Below are 23,866 nucleotides of genomic sequence, written 5' to 3'. Positions count from 1 at the left end.
ACGTGGCGAGGGGCGGCCAGCCCCCGCGGTGCGGCGCGGCCTGGCAGCGCGCCCGGCGCCCCCCGGCTCCCCGCAGCGCCCGGCCGGCGCTCCGCGCCCCCTCCCCGACGCGTCCCTAACGCAGTGTGGCGTGGCGTGGCGTGTGTCGGGGGCGCCTGCGGCCGCGCGAGGGCTCGGGGGCGCTTTGGGCTTTGCTTGCGGGCTGTATGTTTCAGGGGAAAGAGAAGCTGTGTATTTGGATTTGGGTTTTGGTTTTGGTCTTTGCCCTCTTGTGAAGGAAAATATTAGACTTATTCTTCATTGCTCTTGGGGGTGGGAGCCTTGCTCTGATAAAAGATACACTAACCATGGGATCTAGGCGGAGAGATTAGAGTTAAATTGGTTAACTTCTTTGGAAGTGAAAGTGAACTAAGGAGGTCAGAGTTTCATTTAGAAGGGAAACAGCTTTCAGCCCCCCAACACAATCCCCTCACCACCCCCCCTCCAGGCCAATGACACGAAGAAACAGCACGTCTTTGCCTTCCACAAAGATTATTTGAGCACCTGCCAAACTACTGGGCAAGGGACACAAGTTGTTTTTGTTTATGTTTTTGTTTTGTTGTTTTTCCCACTGTGTGACCTTGGGCAAGTTATTTAACCTCTCTGAGTAAAGTTGGAGATCGTTCCCAACCCAGGCAACCATGGGAGGAAGAATGGGGAATCAGAACTAAAGGTGCTCTGAATTCTCAGGAAGTGTTAATGAGTCATTTCCATGATGATTCCTTGATGGATTAAAACGTGGGCGGAGGCATGGTCACTGGCCTCCAGTGGGGGAAACTCTAAAGGGCTCTGGCTGACTCCAGACAGGCCAACCCTGAAAGCAAGGTGGAGGCTTTTGGTAGGCTCAGCATTTAGCCTCCCATCTGGAGGGAAGGTTCAGGCTGCTGGGAACCAGAGCCTACTCTTCTGGCCCTTGGAGGGAGGAGGGATGAATCTGGAAAGGGGAGAGGAGGAAAGAAAATGCTTCTTCCTTGTGAGCTTTGAGAAACATCAGGAGCTGCTTGGATCTTGCCCCACTGTAGGGAGAAAATTGGATTTAGAGGTAAGCTTGTCCTCCTGGGAGAGCCAGCAGGGGCTGTGGACTCTTTCTCTGCAAAGAGGGGGATTCTTATATATATATATTTAAAGATTTTATTTATTTATTTGATAGAGATCACAAGCAGGCAGAGAGGCAGGCAGAGAGAGAGGAGGAAGCAGGCTCCCTGCTGAGCAGAGAGCCCGATGTGGGGCTCGATCCCAGGACCCTGAGATCATGACCTGAGCTGAAGGCAGCGGCTTAACCCACTGAGCCACCAAGGCGCCCCAAAGAGGGGGATTCTTAACTGGCTTCCTTCCTCCTCCTCCTGCTGGGTTCCTTTTTATAGTCTAGAACAGGAAGGCAGGTCAGCCACTTGCTCTCTGAGGCACAAGCTTTCTCAGAGCCAAATGGGACAATCCACCTGTCCTCTAGATAGGAAGGCTCCTGGGCTGGGACATGCATTGCTGCTCTAATCCCAAGGGGCAGGCAGGTGTTACCTTCCTTGGTGCTGCACAAGGTTCTCTTCTGAAACAGAAGGCCAGGTAATAGATCAGAGGCTAGGCTAGAAGGTGTGGGGTTGGCCACCACTGGACCTGTGAACCCCACAAGCCCTCCCTCACCAGAAAGGGTAAGGGTTCCAGGTATCCATCTGAGCACTTACTCCACAGAGGAAGCCGTTCACTCTTGCTGCTGTTAGGCTGCTCAGGGTACGGGCCTAAATCACAGCTAAATGGTTTATCCTGGGTTCTAGGTAGTTGGTGGCTGAAGCCCAACAAGGATTACGCTGGGGTTTGATAATCCTAAAATGCCACACACACACCCCGCTCCCCAATCTGGACCCGAGCTCATTGCATTCTCCCTGTTTCTGACTCTGCTGCTCCAAACAGTTCTGAGAGCAGGGACTGTCTTCTACCCATCTTCATCTCCCCAGTGCCCTGATGGTACCTGCTCGCTATTCATTAATTCAGCAATGACTTTTAAAAAAATATATATATATGTATCTATTAGGTTCTGCTGCTCATTTTTTTTTTCTTGAGATTTTATTTTTAAGGACTCTCCACACCCAACAGGGGGCTCACACTCATGACCCTGGGATCAAGTCCCACTCTCCACTGACTGAACCAGCCAGGCGCCCCAAGAGTCTGGTTTTTATGGTTTGTCTCTTTCCCTCCCCCACTTTTTTTGTTTGTTTGTTTGTTTTGTTCCTTAAATTCCAATATGAGTGAAATCCCACAGTATTTATGTTTCCCTGACTGGCTTTTATTTTACTTAGCATTATACTCTTTAAATCCATCCATGTTGTTGCAAATGGCAGAATTTCATTCTTCTTTAATGGCTGAATAATATTCCTGTGTGTGTGTGTGTGTGTGTGTCTTTATCCATTCATCCATCGATGGATGCTTGGGCTGTCAAGCTGAATCTTTAAGGGTAAGAAGGAGTGCTGTCAGCTGACTGAATGAATGAATGAAGCAGTGTGACTTTGGATTAGTTAACTCAACCCCCAGGCCTCCTTCATCTGAGAAAGCTAGAAATTGGTTTGAAAGCCTTCTAAGTACCCACGAAATTATCAGGGCTCATCATAACAGAGACAGGAATAGGTAAAAACCTTTGGTGGAGGGGCACCTGGGTGGCTCAGTGGGTTAAAGCCTCTGCCTCTGGCTCAGGTCATGGTCCCAGGGTCCTGGGATCGAGCCCCATATCGGGCTCTCCGCTGAGCGGAGAGCCTGCTTCCTCCTCTCTCTCTCTCTGCCTACTTGTGATCTCTGTCAAATAAATAAATAAAATCTTAAAATAAATAAATAAATAGAAGCAGGCGGCCAGGAAAATTGACTAGACACATGTGACAATGCAGGATCCGGGTGCCACTTTAGCCCTCCAGTTCTGAGCCCTAGAAAATTAGGGTTTGCTGTCGAACCATCCTGGGTCTCCACCTGCACCTGCTGGTCTTTCCGTCACATCAGAGGTCTGGGCGGTGATGGAAAGACTCACCCCTTCACCCAAATCCCAAGTTCCTGTGGGGGTCCTACACATCCTCTAATCAAGTGAGCAAGGCTTGGGTGGAAATAGTTTTTCTTTTGTTTTGTTCGAGTAACTACTTTTCCTTCGTATTGTCCATGACCATGTTCATTGCTGCTGTTTCCCAGATTTCTTTGTCAGGATTTTAAAAAATGATTACGCTGAATTTTTTAATACTACTGTTTGTTATTATTCATTAGCCTGTGGGCTCCGTCGGAAGGATTCACTGCTATATCCCCAGCTCCTTGAACAGTGCCTGGCACGTACGCAGTAATAGTTGTGGATCAGTTAATGAGATGAGTGCCTGGTGAGGCGCCGTGCTAAGAACTTTGCATGGGTTCTGTTCCCCTGGGATCTCTGTCTTACACATGACGAACCTGAGGATCGGGAAAAGGGAAGGCTTTGCCCAAGGTCAGACTCAAAAAGCTGTACAGTATTTTGAAGGGCACCACTCATTGCTCCAGGGAGCTTTGAGTCATTTAATTCTCTTCCCCTCTGGATGGTGACAGGCTGCCCCTTGCATCCAGAGCACGGGCCGGGTGCCAAGGCGGAGATGTACTTTCCTTTCACACCAGGTACATTTCATACTGAGGAGAGCTCAGCTCAGGAACTTCTGGCCGCGGAGCCCCTGGGAGAGGGAGCAGCTCAGGCTGTGCGCCCAGCACCAGCGGACAGCGCCAGTATTCGGCCCTGTGGCCACCAGGCACCACCACCGCCCCTCCCCCAGCCCTGGTTCCCAAAAAGCTTTGAGCTCAGTGGGTGAATTGCAAGGAGATGGTTCAAACTCCAGAGGGGAGGAAAGTTGACTTTAGGAAAAACGGCACCCCCCACACACACCTAAATTGAGTTTGACCATCGTCGAAAGGTGTAGAGTGGATCCCATTATTGAATTAAGGCAAAATGGCTCTGCTGTTTAATTCCAAGAACGCTTCATCCAGGGCTCTCCCTGCTCGAGCAGCGGAAACTTGCTGGGAACGGAGGCTCCTGGGCTCATCCTCTAACCCGCATCCCACATGGTTACCCTGCGGGACAAGCACAGCCTGTGGGGTCAGCAATGCTTGGCAGCCGTGTGACTTTCGGCAAGGTTGTCAGCCCCCTTGTGCTTGTTTCTCCTCCTGTAAAATGGGACTGAAGTGGTACCTCTGTTAGTGTTGATGAGAATTACTTTGACCTCTCCATGGAAGATGCTTAATTACAAGCCTGGCATTGGGTCAGTGGATGAAATAGATGTCACTGGAACAACTAACTCTTGACTAATCCTGTTCCCATTCCTCCAATGAACCCAAGGCTAAGAGGCTAGCCGGAAGTCGTCTGGCAAATGAGGAGGGGGAAGAGCTAGGAGCCCAGATCTCCCGAGGCCCCACCACTGAGGTTCCTGTATACCCTGACTTTCAAAGGCTAAGTGATACTATTCCAGATACCCCCTGAACTGTACTGACACCAAGTATTTATTGAAGGTCTACTCTATGACAGGCACTGCTCTAGACTGGGGGGATACGGTGGTAAGCCAGCCAGCCAGCCAAAGTAACTGCATCAGGGCGCTTACATTATAGTTGGGAAAAATGACAATAACCGTTTTACACTTTTCGATACTGCTCTGAAAGAGATGGGTGGCGCATCATAAATATGGACAGCGCAGACCCTCGTTTTTGTCTCCCTAAGATGCTGACAGCATCTGTCTAGGGCAAGTGTGAGAAAAGCATGGGTTCTGGTATCTGACAGACCTGGGTTTGAATTTGAGCTCCGTGTGATCTTGGTCTGACAAATCAGTCTGTGTGTGCCTCCTTTCTCATCAGTAAAACGGGAACAGAGATTGTTAAGGTTCCCGCGAGAATGGATACGTACATTTTCCCAGTGTTAATGCTTTTCACTTCCCACAAGTCAAGCTGGAACACTTGATGGGGCCAGGTGGAACTGTAACCTTGTGTTGTGTGTTCTTTTTGAGTATTTGATGGGGAGGGGATAAATGTGAATGGGGAGTAACCTGGAGAACTACCGAAAAGGAGAAAAAAAAAGCTCCTGGGAGAAGCAGCCCCTCCCCACGTAACGAACGGACGGCATTCTTTTCTCTCCCCATGCACCTTCAGGGGAGAAATGTTCTTGGCCCACTGCCATCACTCAGGATTTAATGCAGTCTTAGAATTACAAGTTACCCTTTATAACCCAGTCAGCTCCAAAATTGGGCATAGGAAGAAAATATTAGAACTTCTATTTGTATTTATTTTCATACAATCGCTTTTTAATATCTATTTTTGTGTCTTATGTTACACAATATATGGGTACAGTAGTACAGGTTTATAATTTATAAACACAGGGGGGTATGCATGATCAAAAATTTCTGACGGGGGGCAATCAGAAAAGTGAAAGGCCACGTGGAGGCTAAGGGAGGGAAATTATGGTCAGCCCTCATTGTACTTGCCCAACATAAACGAAGAAAGTGCATTATTTTCAGACAGTAGCCTGCAGGCGCCACTAGCCTAATAAGCAACAGAGTGAAGGAACGGACCTAGTTCTTAAATCCCAAGTTAGTGTTCTCTCTGCCACAAATTTCTGGGGGGAAAAAGTGGAAGCAGAAATTAAATACACACTGCAAGCTACGTAAAAAGCCAATTTTGGATGAGCCATTAAACAAACCAGATTAGCCTGAAAAATATGCACAAGACAGAAGACGATCTCCAGCAGTTGCAGCAGCGTTGGGAGCAGAAGCCGCCTCCACACAGCGCGCTCACGGCCACACCGGAGGCCAGCCGCTCGCTCACCGCCCAGCGCGCCGTGCAGAGTCCGTGGTTCAGACAGACGTGTCTTTCCTCTCCCCAGCTCACACGCACACCGGCCGCGCACACTCCAGCTCCTTTCAAACCATTCATTTCACCTCCAAGGTGACACCATGTGGAACCAAAAATGAAGCGGCAAAATGTTGAAAATAAAAATAAAGCGGACTTTATTTAGAAGATAAAGGTGGTGGTATCAGTTTTGGTTAATAAAGTTGGGCTCAAGTGTTTTAACAGGTCTTTAATGCCATCACAGACTGGCATGCCAAGGGCATTCTGAATGCCAATTACAGACTGAAGTTGTTTCGAAACCAAGATGCTACCGAAAGCTGATGGAGTTGAGAGTTCTCATAAAAGTCGGACTAACACACTTCTTAAATATCAGAGTGACTAGATTACTTGGTTCTGAAAGTGAAAACACTACACTGAGCAATCCCCCTCCCTTTCTCCACAAGTCCCTAAGGCAGTATTACTGTTGCCTGACAGTCAAAATTCCAACATTTCAACAGAGGGGAGCTGAGGGGAACTGGGAAAATGAAAAGCAAAATTAATAAGTGTAATTGTAATTGATATAGGCAGCTGCCACTTGTGGCAAACCAAAGCCTAGTCTGATGCCCCCTTTCCTCACATTTGCACTTACATCTTCCCGAGTGGACGGTAACTACATTCCAGAAGGAATGTGCCAAGACTAGGATGGGGAAGGCCCAGACACTGAGTGGACAGAATGCATTTTGCATCCAGTTGCCTTAGGTGGTAGTTAAGGACAAATACCCCGACGCTGGAACGCGCACTAGCCAAAGGTAACTGGGAGAGAGGATTAAACGCATAACCAGTGTAGAACGCCTGCAAGGCACCACGACCACAGTCCAACCAGCCCACTTTCCTCCTCCATCACTGAATGGATCTGGGAGAAAGCGTTTAACAACAGCACTTGTCAACTGCTTCCCTGGAACAAAACATGACAAAACACGCGGAAGGTTTTGTTTCCATTATGGTTCTCGGTGTACTTTATTCTCCTGCTGTCTAGCTAAGCAGCCCACACAGGACAGAAATGGGTAGCACTGAGGAATGATCAGATTTTTTTTTTCTCCCCAATATTCCTGTCCCCTCCCTGAGCCCTGGCCAACCCTCACAATCAGGAATGGTTAGTGTATCACCCTCTCCTTCAAGAAACTAGGATTTAAACAAGGCATTAGAGGGTCAGGTCTCTTCTTAGTAGGGCTTAGGAGGTGGTGCAAAATCTATTCACAATGGAGTCTTTCCTTCAAACACCTGTTTTTTTTTTTGTTTGTTTTTTTTTTTTTGTACACTGGTTCATAGATCGGCACTTGACTTTGAACCTGGCACCAAAAGGCACAATATCTGATACCCTGTACAAGAGCTATTAGAGATGCTGCCGTATGGATGAGCAAAACTGAGCCAATCCCACTTATCAATGGCAGGCTTAGATAGGTAAGGGAAAATGGCAAAGAGAAAAACGAAAGCCCACATTTTTTGCTAGAATGGACATGAAAGTGGGAATTTAAGGTCTTGTGTTTTAATCCTTCAAATACCAGGAAGCAATGAAAAATCTTCCTTGGGGTTTTTGAAAGCAGCATATTCAAAATGCCAGCAAAAACTCCTAGTAACTGCAAAACCAAAAGGGTGATCAAAGCTCACTGACATCCCTCCTTATTGCTGAGATTCTAAAACCAAAATTCAGGGTGACTGTTCCCTTGCAAAAGGGAAAATAACTTAGTCTGATTTATGGTTCTCACAGCACATCACACTTTTAAAAAAATATCAGTGTGTGTGACCAGGGGAATGTTTGACACCATTTTATTAATCTTTACCTTCAGTGGAAAAATAAAACCCTTTCCAAGTGCCATTCTCATCACAAGAATTCTAGTATATATATACTTTTTTGTATTTTGTTGATTAGTTCGTTTGGAAGTGCAGCAAGAGACCAATACCGCATTGTAGTCAATCAAATAAAAGAGAACAGAAGGCCAAGCAGTTTCCAAATGGTTATTTTATCAGATTGTTTGAACATTAAATTTATCCTCGTTTGCAATCCAAAATAGTTACCTGAAGTTTGCTGTGTGTGTTTGTGTGTGCATGTGTGTACTTTTATTGTATATTTGTTTTCTAAACTCTTTGGCACAATTTTCTGGGGGTGTTCCGACTACCACGATACATGTCAGGAGAGAACGAATTGTTTTGTGCTGCCAATTCTGAGCATCTAAATTTTGGTTTGTTTGGGCTGTGGCTTTCTTTTGCTTTTGAAGTTTGCATTCTTTATTTGTAACAACTGTATTTTAATTTGTTCTAGATCCTCTAACTCCGAGTTTTCTTTTTCTCCCCCCTCCCCCCCACTTCTACATTCACAGTTGAACCATATTATTTAGGAAAGGCGCCTTGATGAAAAGATCAGGATACGGGAGCTCTGACCATTCGTCAGTGTTTTCCCTAGAAGATAATTAAAAACAAAACAAAACAAAAAAAAAAAGAAAACAAAACAAAACCTAAACAGCGTCTTTCCTTTTTTTTTTTTTTTTTTTTTTTTTAAACACATCTCTTGTGCTGCATCAGTAGACAGAACTTCGGTTAGTTTTATGAAATGCAACATCTAACCCCTTTTTTTCTGGGAAAAAGAAACTGCAATGACTTGAAGTTGAGAATGTGGATACCGCCTCACTCACACACACTCATTCTCAGACTGTAAAGAATCCCTCACCCTCCTTTTAGCCGGCACGTGAACAGTACCGTGTAGCAAAGGTACACCAAAGGTGGGCTTGAGACCCAGGCTCCATCTTCCTTATCAGTAGCAAAGGCCAGGCTGCCTTTTACAACAAAGCACCACAGCTGAACCCAGTCCCTCCTCCTCTCCCAAACCAGTCACTCCACTCGGCACCGGCCAAAAGACAGAAAAGCTAGTTCTAGCCTCTCCTGGGAAGAGATAACTTTCTTTTTTTTTTTCCCTAAGCAAGTAAATCCATCGTTTTTCTCTTTTCCAAGATGGCCGACGTTATGGTTTTCTACGAAGTCAGTGCTTACTTAGCTCACTAACAGCGCTGCTGTTGGCGGCTGCGGCTGCTGCGGCGGCAGGATTTTCAATGTGGTGTGTTTTCAAGCCTCACTCACTCATCCTCTCATTCCCAAACATTCAGCATCCGTGCACACTCCTCACTTCCGGGTTTTTCAAAAGATTGGAGATTTCCAGTGGGGGTCTCAGGTTATCATCCCAATGGTAACAGATCTAAAAACACAGATGGAAAACAGGTCAACTGTGAGATCAGACAGCCAGGAGAGCCAAACGCTTCTCTGACTCCCACAATTAAGTGCTCATAAACCCGAAATCAATCTGTCAACTTCTCGAGGATTTTTTTTTCTTGTTTTCCTATGCACCAGCTACCTGTTCTCATTAGCACCTACATTAGAGGATGGCAGGGACACTAAAAAGATAAAACTCAAAATAACCAGTTCTACTGAGGTCTTTGGAGTAAGACAATTAAGCACGTGAGAGGAAAATAAAACTACATTTGAAAGCAGGGGTCAGACAACTCTTGACTTTGGCTACCTTCTGCAGAGCCACATGTCTAAAAGCACTGCAGTAAAAAAGTAAACAGCAGGAGGAAGGGAACAGGAAGTAGAAAAGAGAATTCTGGGAAAATGCCATTACTGATGATTTTATTAGGGCCCAAGATCATTTGGGGACTTCACTGAATTCTAGTTACATAAGTTCTGTTCTTCATCACCACAAGTAATCGAACATTTGGCTCAAGGAAAGATTGAGGGTGCCCGGCCCTTCCACTAGTACAAGCCTGAGAAACAAAGGCTCAAAAGCACTTATATGGGAAAGAGTACAAAACAAAATACCAAGAGAAAGGCAGCCCTTCTGGGAACTGTCTGAAGAAACTGTGCCTCCTCCCCAAGAAAGGAAAAATAGAGCAGTGGAGATAAGCTCTTACCAAGCTTGGTTCTTCAATTTCCTCAGTTCTTTTGTTGCCCATGTAGCAAGGGTTTTTGCTTTGTTAGTCTTCGATCTCCGTCCTTCCGTTAACAGTTCATGGATCATTGGCCTAGCTTCTACTAATTTCAGTACATCCTTCCCAAATGCTGTACACAAGTCCCTGTGCAAAACACACACACCTGAGAACGTGCTCCCAGCCTCATCCCCCTATCCTGTTTTGAGCCAGTGCTAAGCTAGTTGTGGGTCCCTTGGAATTCACCTACTTTTTTAAAGCTGGAAGAAATTTTTGGGTTAAGTTCTGCACCTGCCCTAAGCAGATGCAAGAAATGAGGTCTGAAGAGTGAGGACGACTGACCCGGAGTTCCACAACTAATTCATGGTTCTTTCTTCTAGTCATGCTTCAAACTTTCAATAGAGGAGGATAAACATAGGCAAACTGTTGACCAACCTCAGAATATGGGATGGACACAGATTTGATGATGCTTTACACCTCTGAGACCTCCGCAGAGTTTAGCGAACAGAAATTACAAATCTGGAGGGTCTGGAATGAGACCAGAGCTAAGGTCTGGAATGAACGATCATCTGTGAGAACTTTTAACAGGACACCATGGGTTCTATTAAAGAATTATCTGTATCGGGGCGCCTGGGTGGCTCAGTGGGTTAAGCCGCTGCCTTCGGCTCAGGTCATGATCCCAGGTCCTGGGTTCGAGCCCCACATCGGGCTTTCTGCTCAGCAGGGAGCCTGCTTCCTCCTCTCTCTCTGCCTGCCTCTCTGCCTACTTGTGATTTCTCTCTGTCAAATAAATAAATAAAATCTTTAAAAAAAAAAAAAAAAAAAAAAAAAGAATTATCTGTATCAAAGAAGTGGATAACTACCATCCAGGCTACCCTCAAAGTTCTTCACCACAGGTCTTCTCACTTCCCATGAGAAGTTCTATTCAGCTGTTGGAAACAGGATTTAACCTACCCTATCAGTCCAGCAGCACAAGCTACTACTCCGTCCGTATGATCCTCATCTCCAGCAATGTGGTCAATGAAAGACAGAATAAATTCTACTCTGGGTTGTACCAGCATGACATCCGCTATAATAGAAACAGAAGATCTGATGAAGCTGTCCCACCTTCGGCAGGACTACACCCCATTTCGAAATTTCCAAATACATTACCCCCGCCACCCCGCCAATCAGGCAGGTTTCAGGAGGGAGAATTAGTTGCATATAATTCTACTGAACTGTTCTTCCTCAAATTCAGAAGTCCTTCTTCACACCCACAGAAGGGGCAGCTGCTCTTGCTGTTACAAGCAGAAATAATAGAGAAGGAACGGAGCCCTTCCTCTAAGCCCATGATAGCAAAAGAGGTAAAAGACAAATATTTCCCCAATCAATTACAGGAACATCAGGTGGGAGAGAAAACGTTACCTCCCAGTCTTTTATCACAACTGCCCCGGAGGTGTGCATGTGCTTAACAGCTGCCCCCACCTTGGGGCGGGTGTAGATGTGACCAGCACCAACAGCCCTGCTGGGTCCCATCCATTATGAGGCTCAAGAAACGTGAGACAAAGCAGTAAGGGGTGGGGTGGGAAGGAGAAATCGGAAAGATTATCTCTTCTTCCAAAGCTACTCTCTTAATGAGGGTACTATTCCTTCTCCCCTTCCTTTAAGCAACAGGTGCCAGTTCACGAGCTATAGAACCAAAGACACAGCCCATTTGGCTACATGAACTCTGGACTAAGTTCACTGGGTTTTATACTCAACGGTGCACGTTCTCCTGGTCTCCCTTCAATCCCTGGACAATTCCGGTGTAGGCCTCCAAGCAGCCTTCTCTTAGCTCATTCAGATAATCCACCATGTCATAGTCTGACTGTAAGAGACAAACAGAATCTCCATCATACCCAGAGCCTTTAGTTGTAGGACTGTCACAAGTCCCACTCATCCAATCAGGGCTGGACTTAAAAGACAGCTGGAAGCTCACCTTGTCCACCTGGGCTTGGGAGGCCTGCTGAAGAGTATTCAAGACAACCTCTAGATATTTTTTAAATTCTCCACCAATAGCAAGGGCAATATCACCAAACACTGACAGAATCTGTGGCTTCACAGACCTGTGGACATTTTCATTCTGACCAGGGAAAAAGAGAGAGAAGAGCAAATCAATAAAAGCCAGAATATTAGGTCCAAAGATTACAGAAACATTTTTTATAATAAATAATTGCTGGGGCGCCTGGGTGGCTCAGTGGGTTAAAGCCTCTGCCTTCAGCTCAGGTCATGATCCCAGGGTCCTGGGATTGAGCCCCACATCAGGCTCTCTGCTCCGCAGGGAGCCTGCTTCCCCCTCTCTCTCTGCCTGCCTCTCTGCCTACTTGTGATCTCTGTCTGTCAAATAAATAAATAAAATCTTTAAAAAAAAAATTGCTAATATGCTTTGTACTGACCTTAAGGATATACACAAAAATTATTAGTGGCTCTCTCTGGACAGAGGGATTACACATACACTTTACTGGCCTCCCTGCTCCCCCATTTCATGTATTGAGTATGCCTTCTTTTAATTAACTTTACAACCTTACTTTATATAATCATCTTGTGAAAATGAACAATTCCCTTCTTCATGAGCCTACTGCCAATATTCTGGCAACTGATAACTCCCTCTCACTTAAATTTTTAACCATCTTTCCAGATTTCTCCAAATACGGGTAAATTACAGACTATGTGTACAGATACTCACCCCCAGGTTCTCCAGCAGGAGCTGCATCACCTCATCACAGAAAGGTAAGATGTTGGACTGCAGGGCACGGCACAAGTCTCCCACTAAGCCCACAGCTGCCAAACAAACCTGAAAAGAATCAAGGAAATGATCTTCCAAACGGAACAGGCCACCTGCAGGGTAAGGCATTATTTTTATTTAGCCACTGGTTCTTTATCATTTGAGCCTAGAGTCGAAGAAGAAAACATCCAACATCCTCCCTCTCTGAGATTAGTTCAGGTTTGTTTTTGTTTTTGTTTTTAAAGTAGGCTCCATGCATAGCATGGAACCCAGTGCAGGGCTTGAACTTAAAACCCTGAGATCAAGACCTGAGCTGAGATCAAGAGTTGGACACATAACCAACTGAGGCACCCAGGCGCCCCCGATATTAGTTCATTTTAACAATCCATATGGCAGGGAAAGAGCTAAGACTCTCCAAGATATTAAGAAAGGACGGAAATGACAATATCCACGGGAATAATGGTGGCAAGAGCCCGGTGGCTTAAAAAAAAAAAAAAAAAAAACCAGAGAGAAGGAAAAAGCCCCGCTGTCAGGTGCTATTCTGGGCCATCAACTATCCTGGTTTTTTTCATTGACTGTTCAGTTCCACACCCTCGGACAATACAGAGACCAACTGGACTTTGCAACACAAGTTAGTTATCAGGGATAAATGAGAATATAAATGTATTCTTTTGGAAAAGCACAGATTACCTGGTACTCAGCATAATTTTTCAATCCAATGCCCAGGAAGGGTTTAAAGGCCTCCATGTACTTTAGGAATTCACCACCTAACACTGCAGAGAAACAAAATGTGAGCACCACAGGATATCACAGAAGTGAGCAAAAATAACCATGCCAGCTCTCCCAAAATGTATTCACTCCAATCAACAGGTTGGGTGCAGTGTGAGTTAATTACTGACTCTATCACAAAAACAGTAAGGTTGTCTCAGACAAGCCAAATTCTTAAGTGCTAGAAGGGCCTAACTCATGCCCTAAAGATGATGCAAGATCTCCAGAGTGGGATTTCACTATGGCTACAACCAACAAACCAGCAGTCTTTTTTCTTTTTTTTTAAAGATTTTTTTTTTATTTATTTATTCAACAGAGAGAGAGAGATCACAAGTAGGCAGAGAGGCAGGCAGAGAGAGAGAGGAGGAAGCAGGCTCCCCGCTGTGCAGAGAGCCCGATGTGGGGCTCGATCCCAGGACCCTGAGATCATGACCCGAGCCGAAGGCAGAGGCTTAACCCACTGAGCCACCCAGGCACCCCAACCAGCAGTCTTTTTTCAAGGGTTAATTTTCCTTGGATGAGGAATACATCATTAACAATACTGCCTCCTGGCCACCTCTTCATCTGATTATAACCTGTCTTCTCTGGCAGCCAGCTTTAAAACAGGGTCCATCCCTGAGGAATTCCATCAAGGACATATTTTATAAGCTCACCAGGGAAAGCAGACTGGGCTTCCTTCTGAATTAGCCACTCCAGGGGCCAAAGTGAACCTCCTGATGCTAGTAATAGGTATGGTCCTCAGGAGTGGTCCTTGCGTAGCAGCCTTGGTCAGTGTATACACCACATGGGCCAACCCCAAAGCAGCATTCCAGGTTTCTTAAGTACCCATTAATGTGCTTTTAATGGCCCTTCAACGAGTCTTAAGCAAACATGGCTTCCTCAAAGCAATTTTGTATAGTCAGACATGTAACAACCTAGAACTCCTAGAACTCTCAGTGTTTCGCTCCATCCTATTCTGAGCACCATGATGTGTCAGGCTAGAGTCCAAAGCATTATAACCCAAACTAGGAGGTGCCAAGTGCCAGGGAAGAAAATGGAAACCTTTGTGTCCTTGATCCTTGAAAGGAGCCAAACCTCAAGCAAGTGAGTAGACTTTCAGAGGAAAAAGGAACCAATCTGAGTTGCAGCTGGCTCCTCTTCATTTCAAGGAGAGCAGTAAGGCACTTATGGACAAATTTACTCTTATATTCAATCCAACTTTGCACTCAAGTCATGCCCCAGGAAATGAGAAGACAGGACTATGCTTTCTGTGGTCAAAAAAATTCCCCATGGCTACTGAAACACTTGCATCCTAAAGACAGTCCCTGCTTGATTCTGGCTCACTGACCTTCCACCAGTGTGCTCACTGCCATTAGGGCATCCTCTTGCACTCCCCCAGACCCAGCTGTGCTTTGGAACATCCTTAACAGGGAGGCCATGACCACATCAGAGATCTGCAAAGCATCTTGATGTTGCACTTTTCGGAGAACATTCTGTGAAATGAAAAAGAGTTCAGGTTGTGTTGATTACAAACCCGCCAATCAGAACACTATATCCACCTTTTTATAAAATCAATTGAACCCTGTGGCTTTGTTTTTGGAAAGACCAAACACACTCCTTGGGCTCAAAAGCTTTGACAGTGTAAATCATATGCAACAAAACATACATTTTAATATCCCTCCTATTTTCCAACTCTGAACGAACACGAGATGATCTTCCATGGTACACAAAGTCATCTCTTCTCCAATTCATTTACACCTGACAAACCCATCAGCAGCCTCCATATTCCAGTCTTTCTGGAACAGCAGTTGAATTTATTTCAGCTTTTAAGAAGGACAGGTTACATTTCAGTTCTTACTCATAAAGCAAGAAAGCAATCCTTCTGATATCCTATTTACTAATGATGAGCAAGAAGTAGTTCTGATAAAATAAAGCCAACCTGAATTCTCCTAATTCAATAATGCTCAAACCTCCCTCCTTACCCTTTCATTTGTTTCAACTAATGTCACCAGATCATTCCTGTATTTGTTTGATGACTAAAGAAAGACCTTAACAGTCAAGATTTTTAAAAAGCAAACAGGTTTTTTGAGTAAGAAAGAGAAGGGAGTTCAGAGAGAAGATGACCTAGTTAGCATCACTCAATACTAAAACCTAGTACCCACCTGAGCCTTAAGACAAGTTCTAGGGTTTTCCTGATTTTTGGTAAAAGAGGGAATAGCACCTCAGTTACTTCAGGAGTCCAGTCATGAATGAGGAGTGATTTTAATCTTTCCAATCTCCCCTCAAAAAAAAAATCTACTCCGAACAACTGGTACAATAAATGATTTGAATTATAATAAGGCTTCCAATAGGAACTGTTGTTTCACAAGATGATGGCAGAAACTCAAGGCTGTATTTTTAGCCTAGTGAACCACAGCTGGGAACCAAATCTCACTGAGCTACCTTTGGACAACCCAATAAACACCAAAGACTAGAAGCTGTCAGCACAAAATCACTGTACAGCTGGAAGCACCACCACCAACCAAGTAGTTTCTTAGCCTACACTACGCAAAAGACACATTCTGTCTAGAGAAGAAAATGGAAAATCACTCTCCCAATCAACCACAGATGAAGGCCTTTTGAGAAGAGTTTCTGATCAGCATCAGAACAGGTGATAAAGCGCCCTCCTCATACCTGAAGAGTTGCACAGAGCAAAGACTGAAGGTCATTGAACTGGATCCTATCGGATGTGCTCTGGATATGTGACTGCAAGGAAAAGAACATCATCATACTCTGAATAAACAGCTTCTAAAAGAGCTCTACACTCTCTCCATGCTTCTGTTTTTGCTGGGTTTGCCAGGACCATTAAACAATCTTTGTTGATGCTAATGCAGGAAATCAACAAAAAACTTAACATTAAAATGTACACATTGTGATACACGTATAAGTAAACTTGGATGAGCAATGTAGATTTTAAGTGGCAACAGATTTTGTATAAGCATTCTACCTTTCTGAGAAAAACACACTTCCACGGAAACGTGAACACAAACCACCTAGAGAGGACGTGGCCCCGCCCTGCCCCCCCGCACCAGCCTGGCCCAGCCTCACCTCCATCTGAAGCACCTGCTGCAGTCGTTCCATGATAACCAGAGTAGTTTTCTGAACTGCGGGATAACAATCCTTGGCACTATTTTTCACAATTTCCATCAGAGATTCATATGCAGAACTCCTCAGGTTGTTCTGGTGTCCATCAGGTCTGTAAGGAACACACAACAATCCAAAAGTTTTACCCGAGAAAGAAGAGAGCTATAATAACCTAGACCTTATCTCACGGAAAATAAGGAATCCAGAAACCGCTATGATTGTGAATGTGGTTTGAGTTTGGCAACACAGTACAACCAGGAATCAAATTTCTAACTCTTGAGCCAATGGCTATGTTCACTAGCGGTTTCCAGACCTGATTACACTTCAGAATGGTGACTATGGAAATGGGCTAAGTTACAGGGAAAAAACTAGTTTAAAATGCTGAAGAACCCAACTGACAAGGTCACCTAAGTAAGAGAAAGATGGCTCAATTTTCTTCATTCGTCTGCGAGAGATGGTATTATACATAATTTTGGTCATAGAAGCAGAGATGGAATTAGTTAAGCATGGCAGAGTTTATACCCTGCCTCCTTCCTCATGGTGTCTTTTGAGCACGGCTTTCGGTATAGCTCACATAAAACCAAAATCACTAAAGGTTGTCCCAACTTATATCCCATTGAAACATTTCAGGGGTCCCTGGCTGACTCAGTCAGTGGAACATGTGACTCCTGATCTTGGGGATGAGTTCAAGCTTCACACTGGGGGTAGAGATTACTTAAAAATTTGAAAAACTCATTTATAACTATTTTATGCCAAGTTCTTCATCTATTATCAGAAATAGTAATTAATGATCTGACAGGGCAACTAAATCCACGAGGAGAGCTATTTCCCTTATACAGTAATTACAAATTCCCGTTAACTGTAGATACTACAAAATGAAGGGACCTCTCTAGATCAATTCCTTTTATTTTTTTAAAGAGAGAGAGAGAAGGGCGCCTCGGTGGCTCAGTCGGGTTGAGCACCTGCCTTCTGCTCAGGTTGTGATCCTGGGGTCCTCGGATGGAGCCCTGAATTGGGCTCCCTGCTCAGCGGGGAGCCTACTCTTCTCTCTTCTCTCTCTCTCATGGATGAATAAAATCTCAAGAAGAGGGAGAGAGAGGGAGGGAGAATGGGGGGAGGGGAGAGGGCGAGAGAAAACTGAGCAGACTCCACACTCAGCCCGTAGTCAGATGCAGGGTTTAATCCCACAACCCTGAGATCATGACTGAAGCCGAAATCAAGCGTTGGGACACTCAACCGAGCCACCCAGGTGCCCCCAGATCAATTCCTCTTTATAGGATACTATTTTCTGACTTTACTTGTAACCTGAACATTCTAAGGTAGACAGAGTCAACATTTTCTTCTCTCTTTTTTTATGTAAAAGTAATCTCTAAGCCCAAAGTGGGGCCTGAACTTACAACCCCAAAATCAAGAGCTGTATGCTCTAATGACTGAGCCACCAGGTGCCCCCTTTTTTACCTAAATAAATCATCTACTATTATGATTCTTTAAATGCTTCCTGTTACTATGTTCCCATGATTAGGCTAGACGCCCCCCACCCAGGGTAAAAGGAGTTGGATACAAAGACACCACGCGGTTCTGTGTAGTATCAGTCACCTGTCTGTGGTCTCCAGGAGCTTCTGAACTATGAGTTCAAAGGAGGAAGATAGGCAATATGTGGCTGGTTCTTCCTGGTCATCAGCCACATCTGCAGCTTCATAAGCAGCTTCGGCCAGACTGGAGAAAGCCTTAAGATCAGACAGAGTTTTAATATTAGTTCTGTAAAGAACCCTACCCCAAGATAACCTCATTTTTCCTTAACATTCCATGGGCAGTATTCCTTTCTAAATGATCTAAGAATAAATCAATGCTAGTGAATCCTTAACTTTTTCTGTCAAGGTCGTCTCAAGACAATCTCTTTACAGACACCCTTAAAATTACATATTTGCTTATTTACTTATATTGTTTGTCCCCAAATTCTCTCAGCAGCAGCAGAGTACTTTCATTTACCACAAACACCCACCACTACTTCTCCGCTTACAGAAAAGCAAAAGCCCCACTCCTTCCTATCTGATCTTCCCCCCCACCCCCAAAGGGCTCTAATGAACTACCTTCAGCCTGTACTGACTCAGCACTTGGGCCGCCTACCTTCCTTCCTTTTTGTCCCTTCTCAGTAACGGTACTTTTTGTAGCCAGCAGCTCTCTACCTTAACCAAAATTTCTTGTCCCCAAGCAACTGAGAAAAAGAAAACCAGGTCCAGATAGTTTACCCACTGGGTTAGCATGACTATTTTAAACGGTTTGGGAACCAGTCACCATGAGTCAACAGCTCCCACTGGCTCATGCAATTGGCATCCCCCACATTTTAACTGGAGAAATTAGGAAGGAGATGCTATTCAGAAAAGGCCTTCCAGTGAGGTAGACCCATTTCTCTCCCACACCTCCTACCTCCTCGCGAATGGCTCAGCCCCGCTGCATATCTCAGTCGGAAGAAAAACCCTTACCCAGCACACATTTGAAGCCACTCTGGGTTCAGCACTGAGGCCCTCAATCAGACACTGCAGCAGGGGGGTCAAGTAGACATCATTGATGGCAGCTTCAGGGAGCAGTTCACAAATCCGGCCCACAGTCCATGCAGTTGTATCTCGAACAACTACACTGGGGTCTTTCATTAATTCTATTAGCGTGGGCATAGCCTGCAAATACAGCAGTTGTTAGCAGAGCCAAGCAAAAATTAAAATTCATGTTGACTGAAGAGAAAATACTGATAGTTGGGATTTCTTTCAAGTTTTATGCAAATAATCTCTACACCAAACATGGGGCTTGACCTCTTGATCTCTAGACCAAGAGTTGCACACTCTCCCAACTGAGCCAGCCAGGTGCCCCCTGATGACTGGGTTTTAACCTGAAGCATCAAGATAGTATGTCATTTTAAGATACATCTGTCACGGGGCATCGGGGTGGCTCAGTGGGTTGAGCCGCTGCCTTCAGCTCAGGTCATGATCTCAGGGTCCTGGGATTGAGTCCCACATTGGGCTCTCTGCTCAGCAGGGAGCCTGCTTCCCTCTGTCTCTCTGCCTGCCTCTCTGTCTACTTGTGATCTCTCTCTGTCAAATAAATAAATAAAATCTTAAAAAAAAAAAAGCTACATCTGTCACATGTCCAAGAGTATAATAAAATTAGAGTGAAAAGTGAAATAGTCCTCTCTTCACCAAATCCCAGCGTAGAGCCTAGTACGGATGCTTCCACCAGCCTTTTACTGACTTACTCAGGTGATGCGCCCAGAGGAGCCGTGACGGCATCTGCCTACATTCCAAAAGGCTCAGTTCCATACGCACGAAACTCAATTACAATGGACTCTTCTATCACTTATAACAGTAAAACATAGTATTTCCATAAGACTTTTCATTACAATAGATACCATTTTGTCCTAAGGACAGAATCATCACATCACTAAATGCATCACGGGGAAGGTTTATGATACAGCAGTAAGTGAAAAGACAAGTTTTAAGGCTACTGCCCAGTAAGAACTCCATCCTGTTGCACAAACATACGTGAATACAGAAGAATGTCATACAGGTAAACACTAAGAATTAACAATGTTTATCCCTCGGTAGTGGGATTAAAGATGACTTTTTCTTTTGGGCCTTTTCTGCATTTTTTTCAAATCATGACTTTTGTTTAAGGAAAAAAAAAAAAAGTCAAGAAATACAGTTTATCCTTCCTTCACTGACAGCAAACAGCAATCCAGAATAACCTGTTTGAATGACTATGCACAGTTTTGTTTTGAAAATATGGGCACACTTTCAACGAAAAAGTTCAAACAATGAATATCCCCCTTACCACCCCCAAACTCCCTCAGCTCACCTGGATGACGAGTGGTTTGAGCTGATTGGGCTCTGGTCCCTCCAAGATGCAGCCAAACGCCATCACTGCCGCGTCCCGGTACCGCCAGTCAGGGTTCTTGATGTGTTCTTTGATGAAGGGGAGGACGTGTGGGACGATGTCATCTTCACAGCAGGTGGCCAGAAGCATGAGGCACACGCCTGCCGCTTTGCAGGGGTTCCAGTCATCATCATCATCATTCTCGTCCTGATGAGAGTATAGCTATGGTCATCGTTTTGTTCAAGGAACACTTTAACTAAAAAAACCTAGAATTACTAACTCAAAAGGTTTTCTGACTTCTCCTGAATGTCACTGGAATTTAAGTTTGGGGGATGTAAATAAAATATAAAACCTTTATATTTTCATTTCTTCCACAAAGATTCATCACACATAACCTTTGTTAAATGAGATGCAGTAGGAGCGAAGTCCTACTGGGTACTGCACAGTGAGATGCGCCAGCCTCCACTACACACAACCACAGGGATGGAACTCGAACAGATAGAGAGCAAAAGGCAGAACAATAGGATATGCTGCAGGATTCTACTTATATGAAGTCCAAACTCAATCAAAATTAACCTCGAGCACTAAGAGGGAGACAATGAATTACTAGGAAGAAGGCATGAGGTGGCTTCTGGTGTGCCTCTAATTATATGTAGTTCAATGAGAAGTTAAACAAAAAAAAAGATTCCATTCAGATAGATCTCCCCTGAAAGTAGAATTCAAGGTTTTTCTTCCTTACTGTGACTATTCCTACCACACAGTAATTTAAGGTAGGCTGCCTTCTGCAGCTTCAGAATATTACATACCTAAAGAATGACTTATTCCCAAATGTGAGAAGCATAACAAAAATATACAAAAGCTAGAAAAATACTAAGGCCAAAAAACACAGAAGTAACTGTAAGACTGAACAAAGAGACAAAAATTTGAGAGAACACCCAGTCCATTTCAGACCAAATACATCTCTAGTTTTCTTTTACGACTGTTATACTGAAAGAGTCATGTACTTTCCTAAACACAAATGACATTCCCGGGTACAGGGAAATTCTCCAGTGCTCCAAGTCACAGCAGTGTTCTCTCGGAGCACCACCGGCTCTCTGGGAACGCTCCACATGCAGCAGAGAGGAAGGACAGAAACAATCTTTCCAAACACCATACCAAAGCCGTGATGCCTAAAGTCAAAAGGGTCAATGACAACCAAGATATACTTCTTGTGAAAGAATTTCTTTATTTACTCATTAGGCCCACATCTTTGTGAAGTCCTGTTGCTTTTATTTTGTCCTGAATGTTACTGATGTTAATGATCATGAACGATCAATTTTTTTTTTTTTTTTTGAGAGAGAGAGAAATAGAGTGCAGGCAGAGGGGAGCAGAAGGAGAGGGAAAGGGAGAATCTCAAGCTGGCTCTATACCTAACAAGGAGCCCAACGTGGGGCTTAATGATCTCACCACCCTGAGATCATGATCTGAGCCAAAATCAAGAGTAGGGACACTTAACAGACTGAGCCACCCAGGCGCCCCCAGAATAATTCTTATCCAACCTCATCAGCACTTTACTTCATTTAAGAATTTGTATTTTAGGGCGCCTGGGTGGCTCAGTGGGTTAAAGCCTCTGCCTTCAGCTCAGGTCATGATCTCAGGGTCCTGGGATCGAGTCCCGCATCGGGCTCTCTGCTCAGCAGGGAGCCTGCTTCCCTCTCTCTCTCTCTCTCTCTGCCTGCCTCTCCGTCTACTTGTGATCTCTCTCTGTCAAATAAATAAATAAAATCTTAAAAAAAAAAAAAAAGAATTTGTATTTTATTTGACAAAGAGATAGAGAAAGAGAAACACAAGCAGAGGGAGTGGCAGGCAGAGGGAGAGGGAGAAGCAGGTTCTCCACCAAGCAGGGAGCCGGATGTGGGGCTTGATCCCAGGACCTTGGGATCATGACCTGAAGCAAAGGCAGATGCCCAACCCACTGACCCACCCAGGCGCCCTTCATCAGCACTTTAAAGGTATATACATACTATGAACTCCTGAAAATAACTCAAATGTTAGAAGGTATTCGAGTGGCCTGAAACTAGTCCATCTCTCTTGTCAACCTTTCTCTACTACAACTTTAATACTGCGTGCCTCTTGCATTACTTTGGACAAGGTACAGCACTCGGGAATCCGTGTGTGTAGCCTGCGCCCGATCGAGGCTGAAATGTTCAGACCCAACTCCCCTTCACAAACAACTCAGAGCCTAGAGGATTTTAGAAATCGAGTCTGGCCGCTCCCAGTCACCTATAACGGAGCCTCAACCAGCTCAAGAATTGCCAAGGCTTTTTGCAGAAACTGTTCCACAGCAAACCAACAATGTCTCACGGCTTAACCAGTTCGATCTGCAAGGTTAACTCACCTGTTTCGTGAGTGTCTGTGTGAGGATTGGAACCAGGTACTGTAGTGCTCCCTTGGCATAAAACTTGCTGGTGTGCTCAGGGGGTCGTCCTTGTTCTGCTGCCTGAGGAGAAACATAAAAGCAAATTCTGGACGGCAGCAAACAGGCTGCTACTAGAGGCCTACAATGCAAGCTGCCCAGGGGTTCGTACAGAAATACACAGAGCAAAGGTAACATACTCTGTGATCTTTTGGAGGTCCTCGTTTCTTTGGTCTACTTCAATGGGATTCTTTGAGGCCATACATATAATCCACCTTAAAGGGCCAAGGCAACCTTAAGAACTACCTTTCTTTTTCACAAGCCCAATTCATATTAACAAGCTGTCATCTAACTAACCTTCGGATCAAGAGATGTACTAAGTTTATGTAATGATGTCAAAAATAAATCTGTGTTTCTTAAATTGTGCAAGACAAGGCTGGAAACAAAGCTTGAGTTCAAAGATTGCAAAGTGCAGAACTAGCCCCCTTGTCGCTATGGAATTTCTTCACCAAAGTTAGTAAGCTATCAATTATGCATCCCATGTTTTTGTTAGGACTTCCAAAAGGAAGTAATTCAGCACTGCACGTCACCTTGTTAAACTGTGACTGCCTGCTGCCCCCTTGTGTTCATGGTACTAATATCAACATTTATAATAAATCACGTCTGGCTGATCGGTAAAGCATGAAATGCCTCATTACAGGTCTGTCTCCCTCCTGAGGGGCTCTGGCTAGCAGAGAAACCAAAATCTCTACAAATGGAGATGCCCTCTAAGCCCAGTCAGAATAAAGCTTTCCCAGAGGAGACTAATGCCCACAAAGGAACTATGTCCGAGAAACAACTCTTCCCACTCCGAATCTCTCCCAGGCTCACCTCGGAAGCCTCAATGGCCAAGTCCATCTCCTCATCACACACATTGGACCAGAATTCTATCCCTTGTAGGGCCACCTCATCAATGTCACTTTTCATTGCTTCAATTGTGATCTTAAGAGGGAGGGAGGAAAAAAGACATCCCAGGCCCCAAGTAAGGGCTGGTTCGAGTTAGACCCGCCCCCCCACTTCCAACCACAAACATCCAAGTGTCAAAAATACAGATTTATGAAAGCTGGGTCTGAAATGAAAGGTAGAAACAGGAAAAAGACTTTTAAAATACACTCTTTCCCAGCACGAAGACAGTACAAGTCTTTC

At 44.7% G+C, this 23,866-nt stretch overlaps 1 protein-coding gene across 1 annotated transcript in view; it reads right to left on the bottom strand.

Moving 5' to 3' along the window:
* Positions 1-5,990: 5,990 nt before the first annotated feature.
* The window catches only part of KPNB1 (karyopherin subunit beta 1), a 28,506-nt gene continuing 10,630 nt past the window's right edge, over positions 5,991-23,866 (bottom strand). Inside the window, exons 8-22 of the mRNA XM_047707897.1 lie at positions 23,552-23,662; positions 22,664-22,765; positions 20,269-20,493; positions 18,906-19,097; positions 18,019-18,149; positions 16,387-16,534; positions 15,973-16,044; positions 14,648-14,792; positions 13,243-13,325; positions 12,514-12,621; positions 11,767-11,910; positions 11,550-11,655; positions 10,764-10,878; positions 9,795-9,956; positions 5,991-9,082 (exon numbers count right to left, since the gene is read on the bottom strand). Coding sequence (XP_047563853.1) covers position 9,082; positions 9,795-9,956; positions 10,764-10,878; positions 11,550-11,655; positions 11,767-11,910; positions 12,514-12,621; positions 13,243-13,325; positions 14,648-14,792; positions 15,973-16,044; positions 16,387-16,534; positions 18,019-18,149; positions 18,906-19,097; positions 20,269-20,493; positions 22,664-22,765; positions 23,552-23,662 — 1,845 coding nt within the window. The 3' untranslated portion in view covers positions 5,991-9,081. The remainder of the gene's footprint in view (positions 9,083-9,794; positions 9,957-10,763; positions 10,879-11,549; positions 11,656-11,766; positions 11,911-12,513; positions 12,622-13,242; positions 13,326-14,647; positions 14,793-15,972; positions 16,045-16,386; positions 16,535-18,018; positions 18,150-18,905; positions 19,098-20,268; positions 20,494-22,663; positions 22,766-23,551; positions 23,663-23,866) is intronic.

The sequence above is a fragment of the Lutra lutra genome, chromosome 16 (assembly GCF_902655055.1).
Source record: "Lutra lutra chromosome 16, mLutLut1.2, whole genome shotgun sequence".
NCBI lineage: Eukaryota > Metazoa > Chordata > Mammalia > Carnivora > Mustelidae > Lutra > Lutra lutra.
The sequence above is the reverse complement of the archived record's forward strand: the minus strand, read 5'-3'. Positions and strand labels throughout refer to the sequence as shown.